A 24,955-nucleotide genomic window follows, 5' to 3' on the forward strand; every position below is an offset into this window, starting at 1 on the left:
ATTTTAGTATTTATGACATCTCCAGATTCGAAATCTATCTATCGCAATTCTATAAATAAGAGTGGATGATAATTATACGGATTGAATTGAAAGAAATATAAGTTTAGCAAGTTATTATTTCCGTCCTTATCTTTTTACATTAATCGTTGGATTGTCTTTATCTTTATAAGAATAAATCATAATCGTAGATCTCTTTTAAGCTTCCAAACCCTAGCCACCTCCTACTTCCGGCAGCCACCCTACTATACGACCGTCCACCACCCTCCGACGACTGCCGCAACGTCAAAAATTACCGTCCTACCCTCCTTGACTTATCTCCACTATTTTATTTTTATCTTCTCATCTTGATCTCCGATTTAGGTGAAACTAGAGTCATTATAACCCTAACTTACGAGGCTACCTTCACCTAAATTTTCATAATCATTCTTCTGACGGATCGTTTCAGATCTGGTCCGTAACAAGTGGACACAAATATGATTTGCCTCCATGCTCATGAGTCATAAGAAGCCACAAAAGAACGATTTGGTTTGCTCGGTTGACAGCATTTTAACCCAGGTCTAGGTCTGAAGATGGTGGAAGGGCAGGGCTCCTTAAGCAAGAGGATTGTCGGATGTTTAGTGCTTGAATGTAAAACGTAAATTTTTTATTAGCCTAGGGTTATGATATATTTCATGAGCCGAATAAAAGGTTAAATTGTTAAAAATCCCAATTCTATTTGCCACTATATTTTGAATTACTTAAACACTATATGTATGGTATTGTTTAGTTTGAGTCTTAAGCCTAAATGTGCTTAGTTAACTTCATTTTTACTCCTAATTTAGATAGTTTGAGTTAGACTGAGAAATGTGCTGTTTAATTATGAATTAGGCTAAGGGTGTAATTATAAAAATATGTTGAGTTTAGAGAGAAATAGATGAAATATAAAATTAATGAACCAAAATGCACTCTGACTTTAATGATATTAGATGAAAATATTTTTATTAAATGAAATCAATTAGGTGAAGTTTAAAAATATATAAGAAAATTTGTATTTTTTGCGAGCTTGCTGGCTTGCATATTAGTAGGCTCACAAGCATCTTACGGGCATACAACCGTCTACAGGCACAAAAGCACGTAAATTTGTAATCAACTTATAAATTATTACGTACTTAATAAGTTTTAATTTTTTTTTAAAAGCGAAAAATATATTTATTTAAAAAAAAAGATATATAAGAGAGAATTTATAATAAGAGTGTCATAATAACTTCAACGTGACATGAAAAGGCAAAAATTATTTATTTTTTTTCAGGAAAATAATTTAGCATGTGTCATATAAACGGTATCAAAATATATTATTACTAAATTTATAATATATAAACGCTACGTCATATAAAATTATAGTATGAGAATATATATAGTAATGTTTGATTACTGACCCGGAGTACCCACACTTACCTTCTCCTCCGAGGGTATGCTTCTTAGAGAGCAGTTCCGAAGTTGTCAATGGACCATGCCTTTGTCAGGGCGTAAACATAACCACGAGTCTTGCAATCTTAAGATCAAGTTTATATGGAATGGACTGAGGTACACCTTCGTGCCTATGGACCTTGCTCTCAAAATATAAAGTGACAAGTTACTAGCGAACATAATAAGTTACAGTAAAGAATGCAAATCAAGACATAGTAATCAGAAAAGAGACTTATTGACATAATTACGATGTGTAAACACCACTAGAAGTCTCAGTATAACATTAAACAACTAAAATCATAACGCTACGTTCAAGTCAAAATTAGATAAAAGGGTTTTATACTGGTAAGAGTTGCAACCAGAATGTCTTACAAATTACTGCCGGTACCTTCTTGTGATTGTACCCAATTGTTCCATCCTAAAAAGAGCTTTCTCCATTGGCATACCATCCTTCTAAAAGAAAACGGAGACTCGGCTGACTTCCTGATGGCACTCGTGATACTTTGACATGATTATCATTCGACGACACTAACCAGCTCAAATTCTATCAAAGAAAGATTGTTATCCTCCTTCACAGAAAAATCAGCTGGATCAGTGACCTCAATGCGGCCCCATTTGTCCACAGCAAGCCTCATTGAACCCTTGAACATGTCAATTTTTGCGTTTCTCAGAATAACAGTTGTCCCAGCCTTCATTAAGTCCACTGGGAGAAGAAAACCATGAAAGCTAAAATCAATTATAACGATAGTAAATATAAAAGTAAAAAACTTAGCTTAGTGCGAAAAATTAGAAGTTTATAATGGTCGGCATCACTAGGAAGCTCAGGGACTGAAGGATATGCAAGACTAGTAAGCACTGAAAATGAAATTAAACACCTCCCTAATTATAATGAAATGAAACCATGAAATCTGTCTTGAGGAGACTGATTAATGTATCATGCAATTTCCTGATTATGCAGTTCACATGATTGGCAAGTGATAAAGATTATCTAATTTAAGGATTTAGTCAATTAGAATCACACAACATTATGACTGTTTCTAAGCATATGTAAACGTTCTTCTGAGGAGTAAGGTGGCATAAATGAGATGACAATTTCTATAATCATCAAAATTGAAGAACCATAAACCTTTTCAAAATTCTCTCACAACCACAATGTGAAATATATGTAGAAATGTGCAAAAGGAACATATAAAAAAATATTTACAAAGAAAAGCACTCTGACATATCAGCAGAATGATTCAAACTCTAGTTGTTCTATATGCTGCAGTAAAAACAGAAGCTTTAGCTTTGGAACAAATGGAACTTAGGTGTGAATAAGGCTCAAATTCAGATAAATATTCAATTGACCTCAATTTCTTCCTCAAAATTCTGAATAGTCAGCCAAATAAGCTCGTCAACTTGCGAGTTGAGTGCTGATAATCAATTAATAATCAAAGTAACCCAAATTTAGACCCCTGATGCACCAATGGATTAAGTTTGAAAAAATATATATCATTTTTTGCAGTATAAGATAGACAAAAACAAAATTCGACTGTATGTTGTAAAAAATGAAATTTTAATAGAGTTGATGAACTTATTATATCTTATAATGTAAAGTTTCAGGTGAGGTGCATGCATCTAATGTGAGATCTTATAATATCTAAATGAATTCTTCTTTCCCATTTAAACTAAAGTCATTGCACCATTTCTAACTACTCCAAGGCTCCATCGTGTAATTAACTTTAGGCTCCAATATATAGAAATAGACTCGAAAGGAGCTCATGGAAAATTAAGCAAATGTGGAATCAATGATACTTCACAAAGACATCACAAGGAACTATATAAACAGTCCAATGGATCATAAATATATAAAGTGAAATCAAAACTAAGAGAGAGAGAGAGAGAGAGAGAGAGATGTCCTTTCAGAGAATTATGCTATCCTAGTACGTCCTCTAACTTGAAAAGGGAAATATGATAAAAATACTAGAAAATAGTCATCCAGGATAATATTCAATATGACATAACCTGCTAAATAAGTATAGAAAGAACGACTACTGAAATCGATGATTGGTAAACTAGAAAAGTGCAAATAAGAATGTTTTTCCCTTCATAAAAGAGGAAAGATATGATGGACCTTAGCAGAGATTGCTTGAAAGAAAGTCCAATAGCTTAGGACTCATGAAACCTATGAATTCAAATGAGGCACAAGGCTCCACTGTTAGTGCTTCACTTATTCCCAGCTGAAATCCACTAAAGAAAAATAAAATTACAGCAATCACTGGTGGGGGGGGTTGTGGCAATTGCCCTCTATAAATTATGAAAATTTTACATATAGTTTGTTTCAGAAGGATTAGGACATTTTAATTTATTTCTCATCTCCATCATATCTCTATCCACAAAGAGATACTAAAAATCTTTTATTTGTATTTCTCTCTAATAAATTGAAACTTTCCACTTTCCTTACATATAATAGTAATTTCAAAAAGATTAGAAAATTTAATTTCTTTCTCATCAAAAATCTTTTATAATCTTTATCTCTAAATAATCTGAAATAAGTTTTCCATGATCTTTCCATATCTGTTGAGAGATCTACAATGTAGAATAGAATTTCTAAACAAGGAGCAATTATCAAGAACATTGCATTACAAATTATTGTATATGGTAATTTGTACTACTTTTAAAATTCATAGATTCCATTTCATTGATTTTGTAAGAATAAAATTTTCTTTTTTTATTATTTTTATAAGGAATAAAAAAGGTTTGATTAAAATATTTTTTATGTAATTGAGTTGCAGAAAAATTAAGAGACTTTCTATAAATCTAAACAACAGTATATGATAATTTACTAGGACTCTAATAACTGTGAAGATTTTACCAATGTGTTGCCATTGTTTTCAATTCCGAATATAAAACCATTCAAGAAAGATCACAAATCTTAGCAAAAAGTAGACCATTATTTTTCCTTTTACCTATTACAAGTTTTACCAATGGTGAATCATAGCTCCACCACTAATAACAATCATTAAATAAATCAAAAATCTTGCAAGTGCTAAAACAATATAAAGCACTTGCAAAATAATTGATACTTTATCTAACACAAACTAACCAGATAAAGAAAACAAAGGAAAATTATTGGTGTATATTATAGGTATGATTAATGAGCAGCTCTTCATGAATAGGTATGATTATTAAAGAGAAGCTCTTCATGAATAACTTAGGCTTGGCTTACAAAAAGCACCAGTGAAGTGGGTTTATCTATAAATCAAGCCCACACTTTTAGCTCTTATATAAGAAAGCCAACCTTATAGCTCTTAATGAATAGGTATGATTATTAATGAGCAGCTCTTCATGAATAGCTTAGGCTTGGCTTACAAAAAGCATCACTGAGGTGGGTTTATCTATAAATCAAGCAAACCCAAGCCCACATTTTTAGCTCTTGTGTAAGAAAGCCAACCTTGAAGAGAAGCAAGATGAGTGTTCTTTTTTTTCTTTAATTCTTTTTGTGTCCGTGTAGGTTTGCTTGGATCAAAAGGGTCAATAGTCAGCTTAGTTAACTGGCTAAGAAGCAAGAGCGAGCAGTGATTTAGAGCTTCACTTCAAGCTCTGTTCAAGTTCAATAAGCTATCTGGCTAAGAAGCAAGTCTGTGTAGGTTTGTTTGGCTCAAAAGCGTCAGTAGTCAGCTTAGTTAACTGGCTAAGAAGCAAGTGTGAGCAGTGATTTAGAGCTTCATTTCAAGCTCTGTTCAAGTTCAATAAGCTAATATATGTGCCAAGCCAAGCCTAAAAGCTCTGACTTAAATTGCCATTTTCTCATCCCCACCTAAAAGAGTATTCAAATTTAAGAAAGCCACTGACAGAAAAAAAAAATCAGACCAGAATACGATAGATGCAGTCAAAAACTAAGGAAACTTTGGAAATTTAGAACTAATCTCTGCTATATTTGAAACTTCACATGATGCCAGATTGTCGTGTTCATCAGCATGGGTCAATATGTATGGCACCAGTAAATTACTGGCACCAATACAAAGGGAGTATTATGGCCACCTGTGCCGATGCATGCAACTAGAAATTGAGAATATCAGCATACCTTATTTTTAATAAACCTAATTTGGTGTCTATCTCCTCCTTTTTGATATCTCTTTGCATTTTGGTGCCTCTATATAGATTATACTTCAAATTTTAGAAATCAAAGGAAAATTTTGATTTTCCCAAAGTTATTTGCCCTAACTTATAAAATTGGAGAAGAACTAGGAAAAATGATGAGATTTAACTAATTGCATATGTTACACTAATATATAGTATTAAAAGACTTTATGTTAGCCTTTAAAACCTATTTTAAGGCCCTAGGTTTAAAATTTATTTTTTCAACATGTCAAGACTATTTCAATATACCAATAGCAAATCGTCTTAGCACAACACGTGCCAACAATACGTACTGTGACAAGCCAAGGTCGACAGATCCCATACCTTTGGCATGGCAATCCTTGAACATTAGTTGTCAGTCATAGAATGACATTTTTATGAAACTAATTGTATTACATTCATACATCACATGACTTTTTTGGGATAAGTTATATCTCCTCATTGTCAATGTGTGTAAATGAATGGGAAACCTGACTTTTACATGTGAAACCAAACTGCAACACCAGCATAAGTTCAAAGTTTCCATTCTTGCATATCTAGCAACACAAAATAGTAGGTGCATAAACCAGAAATCTAAAGATATTGGAAGACCTAGAGACCTTCTCTCAACCATTCAAAAGTATACTTAACATTTTCAATTATGGATTCACTTGTCAGCAACTCTAATTGTATCATTCTAGCTCATCACAAATAGTCCCCTCTCCAAATATTTCCTCAATCTTCCTGCTTAATTATGATAGTCCACCAATGACAAATATTCAATACAAATAATCCACATAAATAGAAAGATCTCAATATTAAGGTGTCTTAGGCCAACAAAATAATAAACTCCTATACTATACACCACCCATCATTTCTGTAGGTAATTTCAGTGTTTCATAAGACTATTGCACTCTATACATTCCGTATACTAGTCTTTACCAGGCTGAGTAGCAAGAAATATATATACCTTGCTCATTCCTTGCAGTAAAGACGATCATTCCAGTTTCATCACCTACCAAGCATTCGGCAGTTCGCCGACCTTGCGGTCCATCAGATCGTCCTCTCTGCAAGACCATCTTCGAATCCACCACCTTCACTGTGATTGTATGGCCACTTGTGCCAGGACGGAGCTGATCCACCTTGGTAAAGACTGGTTTCCGTAGAGCGGACTTTGAGTCAGCCATTTCCTTGATACGCTTCAGAAAGCTACAAAGAGAAACTAACTTTCTTCATCTAAAAAGATTTCCACAGAGAAAACTAATGACCGCTTAAACCTTTGTCCTTTATTATATAGTACAGCAAAGTTTTCAACTACTCTGAGATCCACAAAATCCCAATGTTCAGAATACGAAAACCTACATATAGAAAAAGAAAAAGGAAAAAGCATATCTTGTTATCAAGAATGTCTGAAGCAACATACTGTCATCCAGAAATACTTCATAAATGATTGGATCATAGTGATGCAGGTGTATACATAGGATTACCACAAATTTATGGGCATCAGAACAATGTAGCACCTTCCATACTATAAAATAGGCTCGAGTCCATTAACAAAAATAAAAAATTGAAATACTATCATTGTTTTGAGTAGCATATTGTACTATTTACACGACGAAGGCACAAGTATAACATCACAACAATCTAATGGGAAAATAAGGATCAGATATTAAAATCTCATAAACTCAAACCTCCGACTAGCCAATCAGGTAAACAATTATAATAATATCTCCACTAGTAAACAAGAAGAAGAAGAAGCCTCACGAACCAAATTAGAAAACCGTAATATAGAAGCGAATTTGGAGAAATTTGACTTTGGGGCAGTTTATCGAAGAGATCGGAAGAGCTAGGGTTTTGGAATTCTTACCTTTTTCCTTTTTTCTATCTCGGGAGAGGAGAGAGACGGAAAGACTTTGTCGACCTTTCGGAAACTCGCCCTTTAAGGAGAGCGGCATGATTTATTAGCCGTAGGATCTGAAATAATATGATCAAGGCCGTCAAAATTTGGGTAATGGTACGACTTCGAGGCGCAGCGTTCAATTAGGCTCTTCGTTGTCCTCTCCTCTCCTCTCCAGTGACCGGTTTAATCAATGGCGTCATTTCCGACACGTGTGAGTATGATCGGAAGACCTACTTGGCTACTTGTCACGGAACCTTTTAAAATATTCCACCAAAACCCAAAAAAAGTGTCTAACGTGTCAAGCTCCTAAATTTGGTTGTAACTAAGTTAAACTCGCCGGAACTGAGACAATTTGGAGGGACAATCTCAAATCACTCTTAGACTCTAGAGCGTGGCAGAGGTGCTCTAGGGTGCGACTAGGGTGCTATAGAGCACGACACAACAGCAGTCCGGGCTTAGGTCTTGTTTGTCTCTGAAATCGTTCTAGAATTTCTAACTTAGTTCGCTATTTTTAAAAAGTCAAAACTAAGAAATAAGGTCAACAAATTAAGTTCCTCAAACTAAGGAAACTAGAGAATTTTTTCTTCATTTTAAGCGGATAAAGCAACTTGCAAGCTAGGGCTTCGCTCGATTTGGCTTGAGCTAAGCCAAAGTCTTAGATTTGACTTGATAGGCTTGGATTTAAGTATAATATATATTAATATATATATTATATGTAAATTAACCATTAGATTTTAATCCAATGGCTACCGTTAGATCTTAATTATACTAACCCTAATCCTAAATCTAATAAAAACATCCCAACAAACCCACCCAATCTCCTCCTCCTTTCCTCTTCCTACTCCTCGTCCTCCTCTATCGATCGGCTACTTCGGCCTCCTCCTCCATCGAAGTCATTCTCGATCTCGACATCGACCTCCTCCTCCATCGATGTCAACCTTGACTTTTGCGTCGGCCTCCTCCTCTATTGTCGTCAGCCTCGATGTAGATCTCCTTATCTCCTCCGTCGCCGCCTTCTCCTCTCATCCTCCTCTAGCCTCGTCAAGTCGCCATCCCCACTCCCCTCCTCCTCCTCTAATCAAACTCGAGCTAGGCCCAAATTTAATATGGACTGGCTCGAGCTCCACTTTGGAGGGCTCAAAATTAATTTTGAGCCGAACCTAAACTAGAGCCAGCTCGCTTAAGCTCAACTCGTTTACACTCTTACTTGCAAGGGAGAGGGAAGTAAACAAGCCTAATAATATAGACTCGGTTCGTAAAAATTTTTATTGTATACTTATTTTTAGTTATAATAATATAATCTTTTAAGAGTTGGGTATATATAAAGATAATTTCTAACTCTTTATTCTATTCGAGATTAAAGTGCATTACTAATTGTGCTATAATATTTTACTATAAATTTTTAAACAGACAATACAAATATATATATATATATATATATATAGATAATTCGAGCCGAGCTCGAGGGAGTTGAGTCTAGCTCGTCTCAACTCGATTAGTATTTCGAGCTATAAAACCCAGCTTGGCTCGGCTAAAATTTGAGCCGAGCTAAACTCATGAGCCTCGTCAGCTTTTCTGGTAGCCCTAATTGTAGCAACCATTGTGGACTTTTGGAGCGGTCAACACCCCCTTGCAACATTCTCAAGGAGTGCCCTTATTTATTAGAGGAGCTAATAGGAGCTAGCCTTGAGTGCAAATTACAAAATAGAGTGGAGCTCACTCCTCTTTGGTGTGTGCAGTTGGTGAGTGCAACAAACCAATAAAGTAGACAAGGTTTATTTTGAGCCCTCCACCACTTCTTTTTTTTTTTTTAATCTTTATACTTGTGTCTCATTTATGTAATCAAATTGTTGCAATTGAAGAGAAAGCTTTTAGATTTTGTTGCCTTTATAATGTCTGCAACATCTTTTTTCTTACTCTGATCTCTAAACTCTAAATATTGATTCATGAGCCTGGCAAATAAATAGTCTTGTGACATAGTAGTTGGATCCCATTTTAGATGCTATAAATTTAATTCTTTTCATAGATTTTGGGACTTTATATTTATTTGAAGATTGATCTAGTCATTCAATCTATATATATATGAGGGAAGCCTAATGCTAGAGTGTATTAACCTTAACTCGATAACTAGTAGAAAACTTTTAAATATCTGGGTTAAGGAGAGAAAAATAGTGAGATTTAAAAAAAATATCTTTTCTTTTTTTGAATTTATTTTTAGATGAGAAGAAGAGAGACTTAATTTAAGAAGTTTTTTTGACACACACTTTTTTTAAGAAAAATAATAATCTCATTTATATTTATTATAAATTATTTTTAATTTAGATATTGCATATTTGGCATGCATTTAATTTAACTGTTTGCCAACAATAAATTACATTTAATCTCAGTATGATATTTCAAAATACAACATTATATACTTATGCAACAAAGTAAATAGTATTTGGATAATTTGCAACAAAGATCCAATTAGTTTTTTATTTTGTCACTAAGGCTCTTTTTTTTTTCAGATATGATATTTTTCCTTCCTTTCTACTAAATTTGCACTTCTATTATTTAGTGCTCATTAAATATTGATGGAATAATATAAGAATAAAGAGAAATGACATGTACCCTCTTCTTTTTCTTCTTCTTATTTGTTGTTGGTTTTTCTTCTTTTCTGTCATTACTATTTTTTTTCTATACATGTCTCTCTAATTATTTTTTAATTAATACAGATAATTTATATAAATAGAAACTCTTTAATCAATGTTTCAAATTTATATTTTAATGAGCAAAAAAAAAATTGAAGATGGGTATGAGTGACAAATAAAAAGCCAACTGGGTTTTTTTAATATTAAATTACCCATAGTATTTAAAACAATAATTGTTTTGTTTTTGACTATTTTTAAATTGCTCGTAATTCTTTTTATACATCAAATTTGTTTTAAAACTTAAATACGAGATTATGTATGTTTAGAAAATGCTGAAACTTTCAAATATAAGCCGCTAACTCAGTTAGCAACTTATATAAATTTTTTTTAATATTTAAAAATATTTGTCAAATTTTAAGAAAATTTCTATATAAATTATTTTCTATTCAACTACTTTTAATTTATTTAAAAAGTTTTTCTCACACACTTCACAAATATTTTAGAATATTTAAAATCTTATATAAGTTGCTAAAGGTGCATTTGGTTGTAGCATTAAATAAGAGGAGATCATCTATAGAGCTATTTCAGAGATAATATATCCCCCGAGATTATTAATTTCATATTACAATTTTAATCTAATATTTATCTTATACAAGATTATATATGAGATAACTAATCAGAATTACATTATTATCCTCAACAAAAGAATAGTATCATTAATTATTGTTTTAAACTATTATTAATTATCTCAAACTTAAATTGATATGTAATGATAATACTATATTAATTATAAAAAGAATAACGTTCAATTCAAAATAATCAGAATTAAAATTAAAAGTAAACAAAATAATAGTATAAGTTATATAAAATTATTTAATAAAAATATAGAAATATTTTTTAATATATCAATACTTTAAATAAATATAAAATACAAAATATAAAATACTAATAAAAATAAATTTTAGTTTTATTATTTATATATCTAAATTTATTATTTCTTATATAATGGTAACATAATAATAATTATTATTATTATTATTTCACCCCTAGGTGAGATATTATATCCCCTATTGGGATACACGATAACTAATCCAATCTCATTTTTATACCGAACTCATCCTAGTCAGTGACTGGATTAATTTTGTATTTAAGCTTTGAAATGTACACCTTAAATAAATATCTAGATGGTTATTTTGATCAATTTTTTATTTTAATTTTAGCCTAGATAATATATCTATGAATAAAACTTTATATATCAAATCATACGCCTCTTAATTGGAATCTAAGGACTGAGGCAATAGGTTTCTCAAAGTATATTCTCACTATCTTTGGAGATTTAAAAAAAGAAATTAAAAAGTTGCACCTCCTAAGTACAAAGCAAGAAACTTCTATAACTTTACTTATGTTTTATTTTTTAATTATAAAATATGAGTTAAAATTGTAATAAATTCGTGTTTGGTTACTAAACTAAGTATAGTTATAAGATTATTTTAAGATAAAAATAAAATAAAATGAGAGAAGATATATAGTTGCAGCTTGATGTATAAATAGAATTATATATTCTCGCCGGTCACTTTTAATATATATTACAAAAATTAATGTAAGTATAAATTGGGGGTATTTTGATTATTTAAATCGGGGAAAAAAAGTGAAAAATTAGAAAATGGTTAAATACATAGGAGGATATTTTATCTATTTTCTAAATAATAAAAATCCTGCTTATAGACGAAAATTTTATATCTTATACAAAATTTAACTAATATATATATATATATATATTTAATTATAAATGTATTTTAAAAAATAATTATGAATAAAAGTTCATGCAAGCATCATAAATACTAATCCCACACACTGGGAGCTACTTTTCTTAGTCATAAAAGTTCATGCAAGCATCTCAAGTGCATGAAGGATTGAATGTCAAAGTACACTTGAGAAGCAAAACATATTATATGGAATAAAAGTTTCTCCAATTTAGAGAAGGGGGCAAAGAATCTTTTCCTTTCTCTCCCAGCTCTTATTTTCTCTGGATTCCTCTTTCCCCTTTTATTTTTCCCCATGACCTGGAGCTGACCTGGAGCTTTTCTCTTGCATTTTCACCCTCTTCAAATTTTTTATTTATCTGTAAACCCTTATAATTTTATTTATTTTTTTTTTCTGCTTTTATTGAGTATAACTTGAATTAAATTTTACTAGCTATTTAAACTATCATTAAATGTTTGTATTTGAATTTATGGTTGTCAGTTGTCACTACTTAAAATCAAGAGTACTATCCAGAAAAAAAAGGGGGGGTATGGACACGAATTAAGGGATCTTATTGGGGGGAAATTGTAAAATGGATACATTCTTTTTTTTTACGCTTAAAAAAGGTTAAAAAGAGCTCCCATCCCCAATTTAGTATTAGTACTTCTCCGGTAAGAACTGGCGGGCGGCTAAAATTTTATGCATGAGACCTTCTCTCTCCCTACTTGCCAAGCTCGCCGGCGCCGGCACCACCGGCGTGGCGGCTCTCCTTGCCTTCCGCCGCCTCCAGCGCGACTCCGCCGTCGCCTCACTCCGCCGTGAGGTCCGCGACGCCGCTCTCCTCCTCTCCCAATCCAACTCCTCCGCCGCGCCGCCGCCGGCGGTGCTCGTCGCCGGGTTCCGCGCCCAAGGGAAGAGCTCGCTCGTGAACACCGCGTGCCGCGCCCTCGGCGGCGAGGCGGGGCCGCTCCTCCTCCGCTCCGAGACGGCCCCGCCGGGATCCGGCGCCGGCACGGTGGCGCGGCAAGTGGTTAGGGCTACGGTGGCGGCGGACGAGAAAGGGGAGGAGGAAAGGGAGGAGGATGCGGTGGTGGAGATGGTGGACGCGCCGCCGTTGCCGGGGGCGGCGGAGTTGACTAGGCTTGACGTGGAGGTGGCGATCGGAGGGGAGGTGGCGCCGGAGTGCGTGGTTTTGGTGTTGCGATGCGGTGGCCCGGCGAAGGAGCGGAAAATGGCGGTGAGGAAGCTACCGGATATCGCCGGTGTGATACGCGAACGAGGTCGGAAACGCGTTTCTTCTCTCTCTCTCTCTCTCTTTCTTTTTCCTGCGTTTCCTTTTTCAAATAACTACCTACATTTAACTTTGCTGCATAAAGGCACCCTATTTTTTTCAAATTTAGTTCAAGATCATAAATCGAGATCGCAGTTGCTGACATTATATCTTAAGTTTGTCTCATAATGGCTCTCTATGTTATTTTGCAAATATATGGCCTAACATAAAACTGTGGTTGCTTTAGCCATGTAATCATTTGAGTTCACAGTTAAAAAAAAAAAATTTGTTTGACAAACAGCCACATTTACTTGATAAATCCATAATTTTTCGGAATATTACGGCATTTCTCAATAGGAACCAGCCCACCTAAATACTTATAATTTGCTTTCTGTTGGTTCTTTTCTTCTTATTTTCTCATTATCTAGGCCCTGAACAAATCAAACACTTGTTTCATCCTCTTATATTAATAATATGCTTCATCTTGAACTTATCGTGTGATGGATACTTCTACCGGTTGATTGTTACTGAGAACTTGAGCATAAAGCTTTTTGCGTGTATGTTGAAGGCCCTGTCGTAAAATGCTAAATAGTGGAATATTATAGGACTCTCGCTTGCACTATACACTTATATGTTTGTTTGTATTATAGCTTACAGGGTACCTAGTTCTGATGCCCATCCAGTAAACATGATTCATTTCTGAATGCTTGGCATAAGAATGGATGCAAATTTTATGTCAGTATGTATACAAATATCACTTGGCTTTTCAATAGATCAGATATGTGAAAGTTCCTAGCAGAGAACATTTTTGATGACTTCATCCACTTACCTGTTGGTTGGACGTGACATAGATGAAGAACTAGCTTGATTTATTACCTTGTTCCTGATCTAATTTGACAGGCTTGAGTGATATATTGCTTTTGTTGGCTGATTGAAATGGTTCCACAATACTTGCTGCTTCACCAACCTCAACAATTTTCTCCATGTAGACCATCTCTTGGCTGATTGAAATTTATAGAAAGCTTCACCAACTAATCTTATTTATTACCGCCAGGTCTACATCTGGTTGTTGTATTGACTCATAAGAAGGCAATAAAGACACTGAGACAAGCTGAAGAGCTGCGGCGGGAGGTTTCTTTCAGAGCACGAACCGACAGTGTGTACTTCATCGAGAATTACACCCCTAGTAACACACTCGATATCCGCCATCCCCAATGCATCAAGAATGACTTCGACACGCACTTTACGGTGTTAACAATTATCAGACAATGCCTTGAGTTTGTCAAGCTCTACCGGCATGCAACGAGGGCCACTAGAGTCAGCATAAGACCACCGTTGCCAAATGGACAGTGAGGGATCTCAGACTTTCTTTATTCTTTGTCAGAGTCCTTCAATTAGAATTCACAAATTGCATGTCTATACACGTCTGTACTTTACGATCTGCATAGGGTTATGTGATTATCTGGCTATGTACAAAGGTAGTTACTGGACTTTGACAGTGGTACTAAAGCTATATTGTATAAATTTCATTTGAATCCAAAAATTAAATTTAGATCACTAAGATTGTATTAACTAATCATCAACCTTAAAAAGTTGATTTAAAAATGCGAGTCTTTCATCATAAACAAAATCAAGAATAGAGCACTTGTTATGAAATTCGTTAACCAATCATGCGTGAATTAAATCACAACAGCAGAAACCTGGATCATGTGACAATTTGGTGACATTGCTTTATTTTTTTTATGCTGTTCCTAGATGTCAATTTAGTTTTAGTTTGTAATTATTTGCCAACCAGATAACTTGCTTGACTGAGTTGCATTTAAGTAGAAGACTTACTGCAGAATGTGAATGATAACAAGATATTTCTTTTTTTTTTTTTTAAAAAGATCTATAATATTTAGCATGACCTGTAACATAGTATGTCATTTATAGTTCTTTCTATTACATCTCGCAAAATGTGGAACAGAATACAGTGCCACAGAGGAGTTAAAATATATCATAGCAGTGCATATCAAGCTTGGATTGGAGTACATATCACCCAAGTCCCCTGAAATTATTACTTATGCTTGTCGATTATATGGCTTTGTTATTGAGAAACTGAAATTAGTACCATAGTTCTTATCCTTATATCATTTCCTTTTCCATGATCTATTTTGAAGAGTCCAAGCACCAACAATAGTAATCAGATGCTGAAATCTCCAGCAAGGCTTCTGGTGTCATCCTTTCAAATTCTCTTTGCCTCCACAATGGATACCTGTTACAATTTTGGGCATCCCCTGACCCAGACGAGTAGTCCCGTGGGTGAGCTTGCAAAACCATCCTTTTATATAGCCTCATTGCAGCTGTACAATCCTCATATGGATCTCGTATGCCAATCTCATACCTGAGTCATTAGTAGAGGAAAAATTTCTCCATCTTTAGCATTTTCAATATGGTTATAGACTTACAGTGTCAGTTGGAGAGGTTTGAAGGTACTTGCCCTAGATAGGTTTGTGTCATGTACTTCAGTGAGTTGCTGAGCTTGCTTGTTTTCATCAATGGAGGATAGTTAGCTGTGTCCCTATGATCATTTGTCAATCAGTTGAAATAAAATGAAATCTAACGGTGTATCTAGACACAAGTGCCAAGAAAATCATCTCGCATCTGAATGTTATTTACCTAATTAATAATGCAGGATATTCAACTCCAAGGCATTTAAGTTGATGATCTAGACCATGACCGACAAGGATCCTTGCCTTCCCTCCCTTTGATTGTATCTTCCATATCGGTTCGCCATTGCAGAGGAAGTCCTGGATCCACCTCTGGGCCTGCTTCAATGGCATTGCATCTCTCAAATATTCTGGTCTTATTCCTGTTGTTTCATATCTGAAGGAGTTCAAATATTAGAATAGCAAAGATTACATGAGAAGTATTACTCTTGCTTTAAGAATGATTACATTTAGCTGGTTACAGTTGGTAGATGCCATCTTCATATTTCTGATTAGGTTATTTCCTGGTCTAAGTAATTGTAAAAAGTGACTTATCTCACCTATAGTTAGTGACTGGCATTTGAGGTTTGACATAAGTGTGGAAGATGATGTTCTCATCTTCTCCTATGAGGCAAACCCTTGCACAGAGGTCTAACGACCCATCAGTTCCTCCTCCAACCATCTTACAACCTAAGGCAACCACCTGGGATCCCTGCATGCGTGTTGTTGTCAAACGAGCTCTGCAGGGTGAATCTTGACATGCAAGAAATGGAACTCCGCAAGAAAATAAAAGTAAGTTCTTTTACTTGGAAGGAAGATGAAATATTGGAATCTACTTTAATATATTGAAGACTATCTTTTTAACTCTGGATTTTAAATCCATGAAAAAGACAGAGAGATAAAGTTGTAAATCAAACATTTTTTTGTAGAGGATGTACAGGGGCAGCAGAAGAGAGTTGACACATTCTGCGGTGGACTTGAAGAGAATTCGTGCTGTCGAAGATGTTCAAGCACAAGTTGCACCCACGAACGCTGAATATTTGAGCACATTCAATCTTCGGCAATGGCCCTACAATTAAGGAGAAAGGTCTTAGAATATTCAGAGCAAAGGAATAATGCATTTCTCATGCAGGGACTAGATCTTTGATGCTACATTAATTGCTACATTACCTATGAGATGTTCCCTGAGAGACTCAAATGATCTGCAATGCTTCTGGCATATCCCACACTTTGGTTCATGGACTGAGTGAAATGAGACCCTCATATGCTCCACCAAATGCTCCTTTTTGTTGTACTGTCTGAAGCATGCTGCACACTTATTCCTGCATTTTGAGTTCACTGAAGTTATCACAGCAGCAGCAGCAGCAGCAGAAGAAGAAGAAGGACCCCTAAGGTAACCATCTGATGATTTAGGTGTGAGAAAAATATATTCACATGTTCTTTTTCCTGGGAAAGTGGTGAGAGGAATAATATAAGGCCCAGGCAAGTAATTCCTACTGTGAATTTAGTTGGTTCTTGGTATATTAGACAGTTCAAAAATCATAAGCTGACTATATACACAGAAAGATTGCTCTCTTAGACTGCCTGTCTCAAATAAGCGTTACGAATATATGAAACTGCAAAGTTATACAAAATCATCATGCACTCTTTGCATTAGTATGTAGAGAAGATAGATAGATAGATAGATAGATAGATAGATAGATAGATAGATAGATGTAGGGGTTACGAATATATGAAACTGCAAACTTATACAAAATCATCATGCACTCTTTTGTAATGCATTAGTTTGCGAAATATGTAGAGAAGATAGATTAGATAGATAGATAGATAGATGTAGCGAGAGATGGGAGCAAAATGTTATACCTACGTGTCTCCGAGGACTCTACCTTGCCATCCATGTTAACTGGTTCTGATGCAAGACTAGAATATGTAAGTCTGGTGGTGAGAAGAGAGAAGGTGAGGCCATGGGTATTTATATGCAAAGATCAATGTACTTATACCTAATATTATTTTACTCTATGTACTTTATAAGGTCTCAAATTAATTTCTACACTTATAATTATAGTGAAATCGTTAGCTTTTTCGTTAAAATTAATTGAACGGTGCCAAAATAATTAAAATACTCCCATTGTGTTTGTTCAATAAGATAGTGCTACTTAATGATTAAAATAGTTATGATGTTCAATTAAGAAAAACTAACAGTTACTCTTTAGTTGTAATTATATTATTTAATTTAAGACTTTTTAAAGTATATGGAAATAAAGTGACTTTGGGCAAAGATACAAAGTGATAAAATATATTTTAACTTTAATTGTGTTTAATAAAAAAAAACAAGGATATAATTATCGTCTTTAGATCATTTGAGAGAATTAAGCACTGCTATAGCAATGTGTTAATTTAAGAGATACCTTCCAAATCCAAGTTAGCCATGCTTAATTATACCACTCTCTCTCACATCACACACACACACATATCTTTATTTCACTCCATAGATTTGCACATACACGTGTCAGACGTTGACCGAGGCAAGAGAGAGGATTCCGACCATGGGGTTTGAGAACATTCTTGAGCTTTGACCAGCTTTGAGTCCATCTTTGTCTAGGGGGTCCCAGGTGGATTCCTTTTTTAATTTTTAAGTTCCAGGTGGATTCTAGCGTATGAAAGAGGAGAGGCATGCCACATCGAGACATGAGTCCATAAGATTAGAGTCGGCATAATCTTAGTCCTTCGTTTCAGATTGACTCGCACAAGATTGATTCACATCGAATCCTCATCTGCTCGTTTGACCAAATTGCAAAAATATGATTCGTGTAGCACCAAATAAAGATTCACTCGTATTTTGACAAAGAAATCAACATCATCTTTCTCAACCTAGGGTTCCATGTCTACATCAGAGCAAGAACACTCTTTCCATAGTCAAACAGAAAGATGGAAGAGAGATAATATTCATGCATCTTGCTAAGGTGATCTAGAGTAACTTTGGATATGCCTTGGAATGTGACATGTTCTACACTATGATGTCACAAAAACCAGCATAACTTTCATGTATGTTGCTAAAGATATTTAGTCCAGTGCATTCTAATGATTAAAAGATAGGGAGGCGAATGGGTCAATGGAAATACTCGGATGGTCTAAAGAGACTTATGTTATATGAGTATTTTTATATTGGAATTAGGGTATCATTCAGTTTTCACTTTTTTTCAGACGAATCTTGATGCAAAATGCAACTCTAGAGAATAAAAATATTTATATAATATTATTCTTTTATGACCAAGGAGGTTATGAGATCGACTCTAATTCTACATAATTATTATCGAGCTTGACTCAATGACTTGGTTTAGTTAATGGCTAGGAGGAGGTGCGGTTGGCTTGAAGGAGCAGCTCGGCAACGCGATAACTTAGAGCAATATGTTTTATCGGTGTTTAGTTCATAGCAATAGATCGACGACGCACACGGCTTGAAGTCTAAACTAGACGGCTTAGTATATTAGCTAAAACTTGATGGATGGGGTGACTTTGTATTTTGGAAGAGTTGACTCTTTGTCAAGCTCATATCTAATTTCGAACTTTTGAATGATAAAAAAATAGTACTTAGTAGCAGCCTAACATATTAATAGATGTTGCCACAAATAGTCTAACCAAGGAATATAACGATAGTCCATAGATGATAGAAGACCTCACTGTCTTTTCTTCTTTTTAACGAAAAGAAGATGCTTAATGCCTCAAAAAGTTAAGTATAGGAAGAACGAGGATTCCTTCGCCTTTAATTTGGGCGGCGTCTCCTTCAAATTTCAATCCATGCAATAAAGTATTAGATTCTGTGAGAGAAATAGGACTTTATTGACTCCAATATTCTATCTCCGATTGGTCTTTACGTTTCCTTCTTTCTCTACTATTCTCAAAGATTGGTTATATTTGTGTTCAATTGTATAGAATAACTTCTATACTAATTTAGCTATTTAAGTTTATACTCATGAACTATACTCGGTTTATACTAATTTAGCTATATTTTTTAGATTACTTATGTTTATACCTTTAAATTATACTCGGTTTTCATAAGATCTTCTTAAACTTTTTTAAATTACAATGTCCCTCTAAATTTTGAAGAAATTTAAATATCGGTGAGTCATATTTTCCTAAAATAATGTAGATGTTCTCGTTGGGTATTTCAATCAAATTAATGGAGATTTAAATATAATTTTAGTAAGTGATGAATATAAATAGTTGTAATGATAATTAATTGAAGTGGTGTCTTCTGCAAATATAAATTAGTAAGTGATGAATATAAAAAGAATTAGATGAAAGAGAAGAGGAGAGAGAAGTATATATTAATAAACTAGTATTGAAATAAACTGTCATTTAATTATTATACTAATATATAGAGGTTTATACTGAAATAAGACTGAAGCTTAAGTGAGTCACCCTCCAAAATCAAGGTATCACAATGGGTGAATTATAGGGTTAGTATTGTGCCTAAAAGTTATATTCTTATTTAGCTTAAGTCCACATCATCCTTAGCTTGGAGTAATCCACTGCAGCAAGTCCTATGATTTTGAATTGAATTTGGCCAAACCTTCTACAGTTATGTACTTACAATTTCCTCTTGCTGCATGCATTGTGTAGTATTTTGTGTGGTGAAAGATATATTACATTGTTGTATCTTTATTGTAGATTGGAGTGATTTATATATCCTAAATGGAACAATGCTTAGCCTAAAACTCTCATTATGTACTCTTGCCTTTGTTGCAACTAATTTTGTAGGATGGAGAATTTTAAGTGCTTGTATGGATGCATGGGCATCCACATAGTAGGTGTTTCTTTTACTTTCTAGTTTTGAAAAAAAAAATTTGGTAAGATTAAAAATTTTGGTATATAAGATTAAAATTTTGTTTTCATATAAAATTGTATTTTTTTTCTTTATTTTATTTTGTGTCTTTTATGTTTTCTCATGTGAGGATAGTTAAACGTCAAGATTTGAACTCAAAAACATGTTCATATAATATGAACCCCTTCCTATTAATGATATTTTAAACTAAGATAAGAAAAATAACCCTAAACCCGTCCCATTAGGAAGGCTGGATTCTTTATTTTTTCATTAAAATAAATACATTAAAGAAAAACCCAAATACATCTTATGTGGGCCGAGAATAAGACAATCTCAAGCACATTCTTAGAAAAAATAGTTTGAAACTCAGGTAGCTCAGAATCATCTCACAAAAACCTATATATATATATATATATATATATATATATATATATATATATATATATATATATATATATATATATATATATATAATAAAATTGGCTGGCCAGTGAGCAAATTAATTAGTCTCATGGTATACATGCTGTAACCCAAAATTGGTAAAAGATGTTATTAAATTTTTGCAGTCTTTAATGATTCTTTTAATTCTTCAATGACTGGAATTTTGATGAATTAATTGAGTTAGTAGCAACTATCAATATCTGCAGACTTGCCTTTCAGCAGTGCTTCCCTTAGCTCCCACACTGCACCAGAATTGACATCACAGCAGTTGAATTCTCCTGCTCTTTTGACAGTTTGATTCAAAAGAAGCCTTTTTACTAAGTTCTTTTAGTAGGAAACACAGCTAAACTGAAGCTAGCTTTGTCCTCAAGAATAATTTTGGTTACTACATGCCATTGCCTGCAGCTCTACAATCACTTTCTCACCTACCAATCATCTAATTCTGAAACACTCATCCTAACCAATTTTAGTGAAAGTTCTTTCTCCAGTGGATTGTTTATTAATTTTCATAAGATATTTCTTCTTCTTCTCTCTCTTTACAAACAGTAGCATTTGGTTCACTTCGAATACATTAGTAGTCGAGCTTGGATTAGACTTATTCTACTTCTATTTGTATGAGAAAGAACAATATGTTGACTTTATATATATATATATATATATATATATACTTATCATCTGCCATGTGAACCAATTAATCATACATTACATAATTTGGTATTAAATGCTATGATATTTATTATTAGTCTATTGCTTAATAATTTAAGTTTCTGAATCAATGATATCAAATATTCGTATCTATATTCATATTAAACAATTTAGTATCGCGGTCCTTAGCATATTTATTTTTATTTTCTAAAAAATGTATTATAAATGTCATAATATTTTCATTAGTGTCTTTTCTAATTGGAATGGCCTTACACAAAAACAAATGAAAAAAAATTTCACTTACATTCATTTAGTTTGTATGTGTTCTCCTTCATCCTCCTATAAAGACCTTTAAAAATTTTGATCTTAAAACATCTATAGGTTTACTTATATTTTCACCAACTATATACTATGAACTAATATCACATAAAACAATTTACTGCTTATAGTACCTAAAATATAACACTGCACTTTGCTATAAGGGTGGATATTATAACACTTTAAATAATTGGAGAGAAAAATTACACGCTTTCATTTATGAGTGTTAATTGAGAAAGTGAATATATAATTAATCAAAAATATAATTATCACGGAAAAATTTTAAAATATCATAATTTATTATTACATTCTATAAAATATTATAATTGTTACTAAAATATTTAGGCTTTTTCAAACTTACCATTATGGTTAGTATTTAGTAAAATATTCCAGACAGATTATTTAAAATTTAACAAATACATGTAAAATATATCATTCTTTCTTAAATATTAGAGTGAAATATTTATCAAAGATTTCTGTTTTCCATAAAAGAAGATATTTGTTCCTTATATTACCACATAAGATAAAATATTGGATAACTTTTTAATCATTTTAAAATTAAAATTTAATTTTAATCGTAATTAGTTAGATTCAACTAATATGGTGACATTTCTTAAAAAAACTATAATGATTAATTTGGATAGTATGATAATTAAAAGAAGAATAACAAGAAAACACTGTACAAAATATTTTAATATGGTATAATTATACTTATTGATAGTGATTGTCACGAGACCGAGAAAAAAATTATTAATGAATAAGATTATGTCACATCATTTTTGTTCCTAGAGTATTTGTGGGCATAATATTACTCACGAAGAATGTAATAATAATTAAAATATTTTAAAATTTTATATGATAATTATGTAAAAATCAATAAAAAAAATTAAGCACTTATTTTGGATGTGAATTTGGCAATATTTATTTATTGGGTAATATTTATTAGAAAAATATTTATCAGAAACGGTGAAGGTGAAGTCTTGTACTGTTCTACAACGATTAAAAAAAGAGAAGTTAGAGGGTAGTCATCACCACCTTCCAATCTCTCCGACAAAATGACATATTTACCCTTATGATAAGCCCAACTGTCAGGGGTAATTTCGTCACCATGGAATCATTAGCTTACAAGCTGTCGCCACCTAAACGGTGGTCCTAATCCAACAAATCGGAATATATCGGTCGATAAGCTCACGCCATCCCCCCGCCCTTCCACGCGCTTTAGCACGCTTCCAGTACGGCGAACGCGCAGTGCATTCTGGAATCCGACGGCGTGGGTATATCACTCTTTAATTGTAAAGGCTTATCCTCGTCCTTTTCACCCGGGACAACGTACACCCACGGGCACCGAACACTTAACCAAAAGGCCCTCGTCTTCACCCATTATTTACGAAAGAACCCCAACCGATCGACGATCTTGGCCGTTCATTAAATTCCATCAAGCACGAATCTCGTAAAGGCGCGCGAGGTTTCCAGCCTGGGCGTACGAAAAAGCGAGTTTTTTCATCTGACAGCTGGACGGGACCCGTGCGCGAATCCGCCATTTTGAAATCTCGGCCGTTGGATTCGGGGATGGGCAGCGGGGCCAATCGGGAGAGGATTAGATCAGCTGCCCACGTCTGCCAACCGTCCGATGGCGCCGCTTGGGCGGCCACGAGTGGGACTTCCCGCCCAATTTCACTTTCAGGTGGTCAGGTACAAACCGAGATGCATCAAAGAAATGGTACTACCAAATCAATTCCTCATTACCTGTTGTATTTATTGGCGTCCATTGACCTCGAGGGGGTATAACTGTCTTTTCCCCTGAGCACAACCTATTATAAATTATTTTCTTCTCCTCCAACATTTTAAGGGCAAGAGTGTAATAAAATAGTAAGATGATGGTAAAATGAAGTTGAGGATTAAATACTCATTTCAGGTTCTCCATAATTAAGATGAAAGTTTTCGATGTAATTAACTCTAGTTATAATATTTAACACGTATGACATCTTAATTAGTGACTATATTATTGAGGATCCTAAGCTTTATCCTTACTCTTTTAACATTATGGACCATGTGGGCTATACTTAAAGATTATCTTATGTTGGACATGCATGGATAAAAGTGGCATTTGTAGTAGAATAAACTGCTCATAGTCAGCTACTCCACTATTATAAAAGATGACAAATAGATGATATTAAAATTTGGCCGGTGGCATTAACATTCAAGTATCAAACTGTACATAATGCAATTTTCATGGCAGTGTTTATTTTTTTTTGAAAAAAAATGGAAGTATTCCTCTTGCACTAGAAATGTATAAATTTAATGTCTTCTCTCGTTGTCTACTTAAAATTTGGTGATAGTTTTCTCCGTCCCTAACTTTTTTTTTTTACTATGTTATTACTTTGTTTTTCGAGAGAAGTAGAAACTTAATAGTGACTTAATTAATCGGCGCCATTGAGATTTGAAAATAGGTGCACTCATTCAATCACTTTTCTTTATGCTATATTTTTTAGCGAAAAATCTAATACATAACTAACGAAAAAATATTGTAAAATTTTTATATAATTAAGAGGGTTGTGCCATGAAAAAATAAATTATATCTTTTTTCTTCTCCAATATTACTTCATTTTAAAAACTGACACCACTTCTAGCGTGAGGGGGAGGATTATGTAAGTCAACATCAAAATTCAAAAGACTTTGTGAATAATATTTCTTTTTTAATTTAATAACCTTGCTTTGCTAATCATCTTTTATACATATAATTTTTCTGTGACAGTTTACTACATCAAGATTAAATTGGGCTACATGTCATACAACAATAATGGATTAATAAAAGTAAATAAAATTTGTTTGTATCAATGGGAAGGTGAAAGGGTGCCAAGTTGCCATATTCTTTTTGTTCCTATTATGTTATTGTACCACACCTAACATGATAATTAGCTTATATTCTTGTCCTCTCTCTTCTTGGATTATGGTAATTAGTATAAATTTTTTTAATAACTAGTAGTAGCCAATAACAAGGATATATTTGTCATCTTTGATGAAAAAGTGGTTATGGTTACTTTGTTTTATAACATTATTATATATTTTTGTTTCAAAAACATATAACTTATTACATTATTATCTATAACTGTCTAAATCCCTATCTTTCATTTAATATTATAATATTCCAATTTTAACCTTGTCTAT

At 33.6% G+C, this 24,955-nt stretch overlaps 2 protein-coding genes and 1 pseudogene across 7 annotated transcripts; 1 reads left to right on the forward strand and 2 right to left on the reverse strand.

Annotated features, from left to right (window-relative positions):
* Positions 1 to 1,659: 1,659 nt before the first annotated feature.
* LOC140782595 (uncharacterized protein At4g28440-like) lies at positions 1,660 to 7,545 on the reverse strand. Of its 4 annotated transcripts, none has more exons than XM_073129252.1 (3): positions 7,415 to 7,545; positions 6,518 to 6,756; positions 1,660 to 2,149 (listed from the first exon to the last, which is right to left on the reverse strand). In XM_073129252.1, exons 2-3 carry the CDS (start codon positions 6,732 to 6,734, stop codon positions 1,962 to 1,964), a joined length of 405 nt encoding a protein of 134 aa, XP_072985353.1. In that variant the 5' UTR covers positions 6,735 to 6,756; positions 7,415 to 7,545; the 3' UTR covers positions 1,660 to 1,961. The 4 variants fall into 4 exon arrangements, with proteins under 4 accessions (XP_072985353.1, XP_072985352.1, XP_072985354.1 ...); XM_073129251.1 differs by having other exon boundaries at positions 6,518 to 6,769; positions 7,415 to 7,462; XM_073129253.1 differs by having other exon boundaries at positions 6,518 to 6,905; positions 7,415 to 7,462.
* Positions 7,546 to 12,458: 4,913 nt separating this feature from the next.
* Positions 12,459 to 17,192, forward strand: LOC140781002 (uncharacterized). Of its 3 annotated transcripts, XM_073126750.1 has the most exons (5): positions 12,459 to 13,100; positions 14,145 to 14,439; positions 15,250 to 15,391; positions 15,765 to 16,350; positions 16,488 to 17,192. In XM_073126750.1, the coding sequence occupies exons 1-3, from the start codon at positions 12,524 to 12,526 to the stop codon at positions 15,281 to 15,283; spliced, it is 906 nt and encodes a 301-aa protein (XP_072982851.1). In that variant the 5' UTR covers positions 12,459 to 12,523; the 3' UTR covers positions 15,284 to 15,391; positions 15,765 to 16,350; positions 16,488 to 17,192. The 3 variants fall into 3 exon arrangements, with proteins under 3 accessions (XP_072982851.1, XP_072982850.1, XP_072982852.1); XM_073126749.1 differs by lacking the exon at positions 15,250 to 15,391; XM_073126751.1 differs by lacking the exons at positions 15,765 to 16,350; positions 16,488 to 17,192 and having other exon boundaries at positions 15,250 to 15,702.
* On the reverse strand, positions 15,004 to 17,481 carry LOC140781004 (uncharacterized; annotated as a pseudogene).
* Positions 17,482 to 24,955: the final 7,474 nt, after the last annotated feature.

The sequence above is a fragment of the Typha latifolia genome, chromosome 2, assembly GCF_019914945.1.
Source record: "Typha latifolia isolate L0001 chromosome 2, TyphaL0001v2, whole genome shotgun sequence".
NCBI lineage: Eukaryota > Viridiplantae > Streptophyta > Magnoliopsida > Poales > Typhaceae > Typha > Typha latifolia.

Bases quoted from the DNA above. Each gene is read 5' to 3' on its own strand.
- LOC140781002 (XM_073126749.1), top strand. From the start codon at position 12,524: ATGAGACCTTCTCTCTCCCTACTTGCCAAGCTCGCCGGCGCCGGCACC. The intron at 13,101-14,144 runs GTCGGAAACGCG...TATTACCGCCAG, and splicing joins CGGTGTGATACGCGAACGAG to GTCTACATCTGGTTGTTGTA. The intron at 14,440-15,764 runs GTGAGGGATCTC...TTAATAATGCAG, and splicing joins CCACCGTTGCCAAATGGACA to GATATTCAACTCCAAGGCAT.
- LOC140782595 (XM_073129252.1), bottom strand. From the start codon at position 6,734: ATGGCTGACTCAAAGTCCGCTCTACGGAAACCAGTCTTTACCAAGGTG. The intron at 2,150-6,517 runs GTATATATATTT...TTCTTCTCCCAG, and splicing joins TACTGCAAGGAATGAGCAAG to TGGACTTAATGAAGGCTGGG.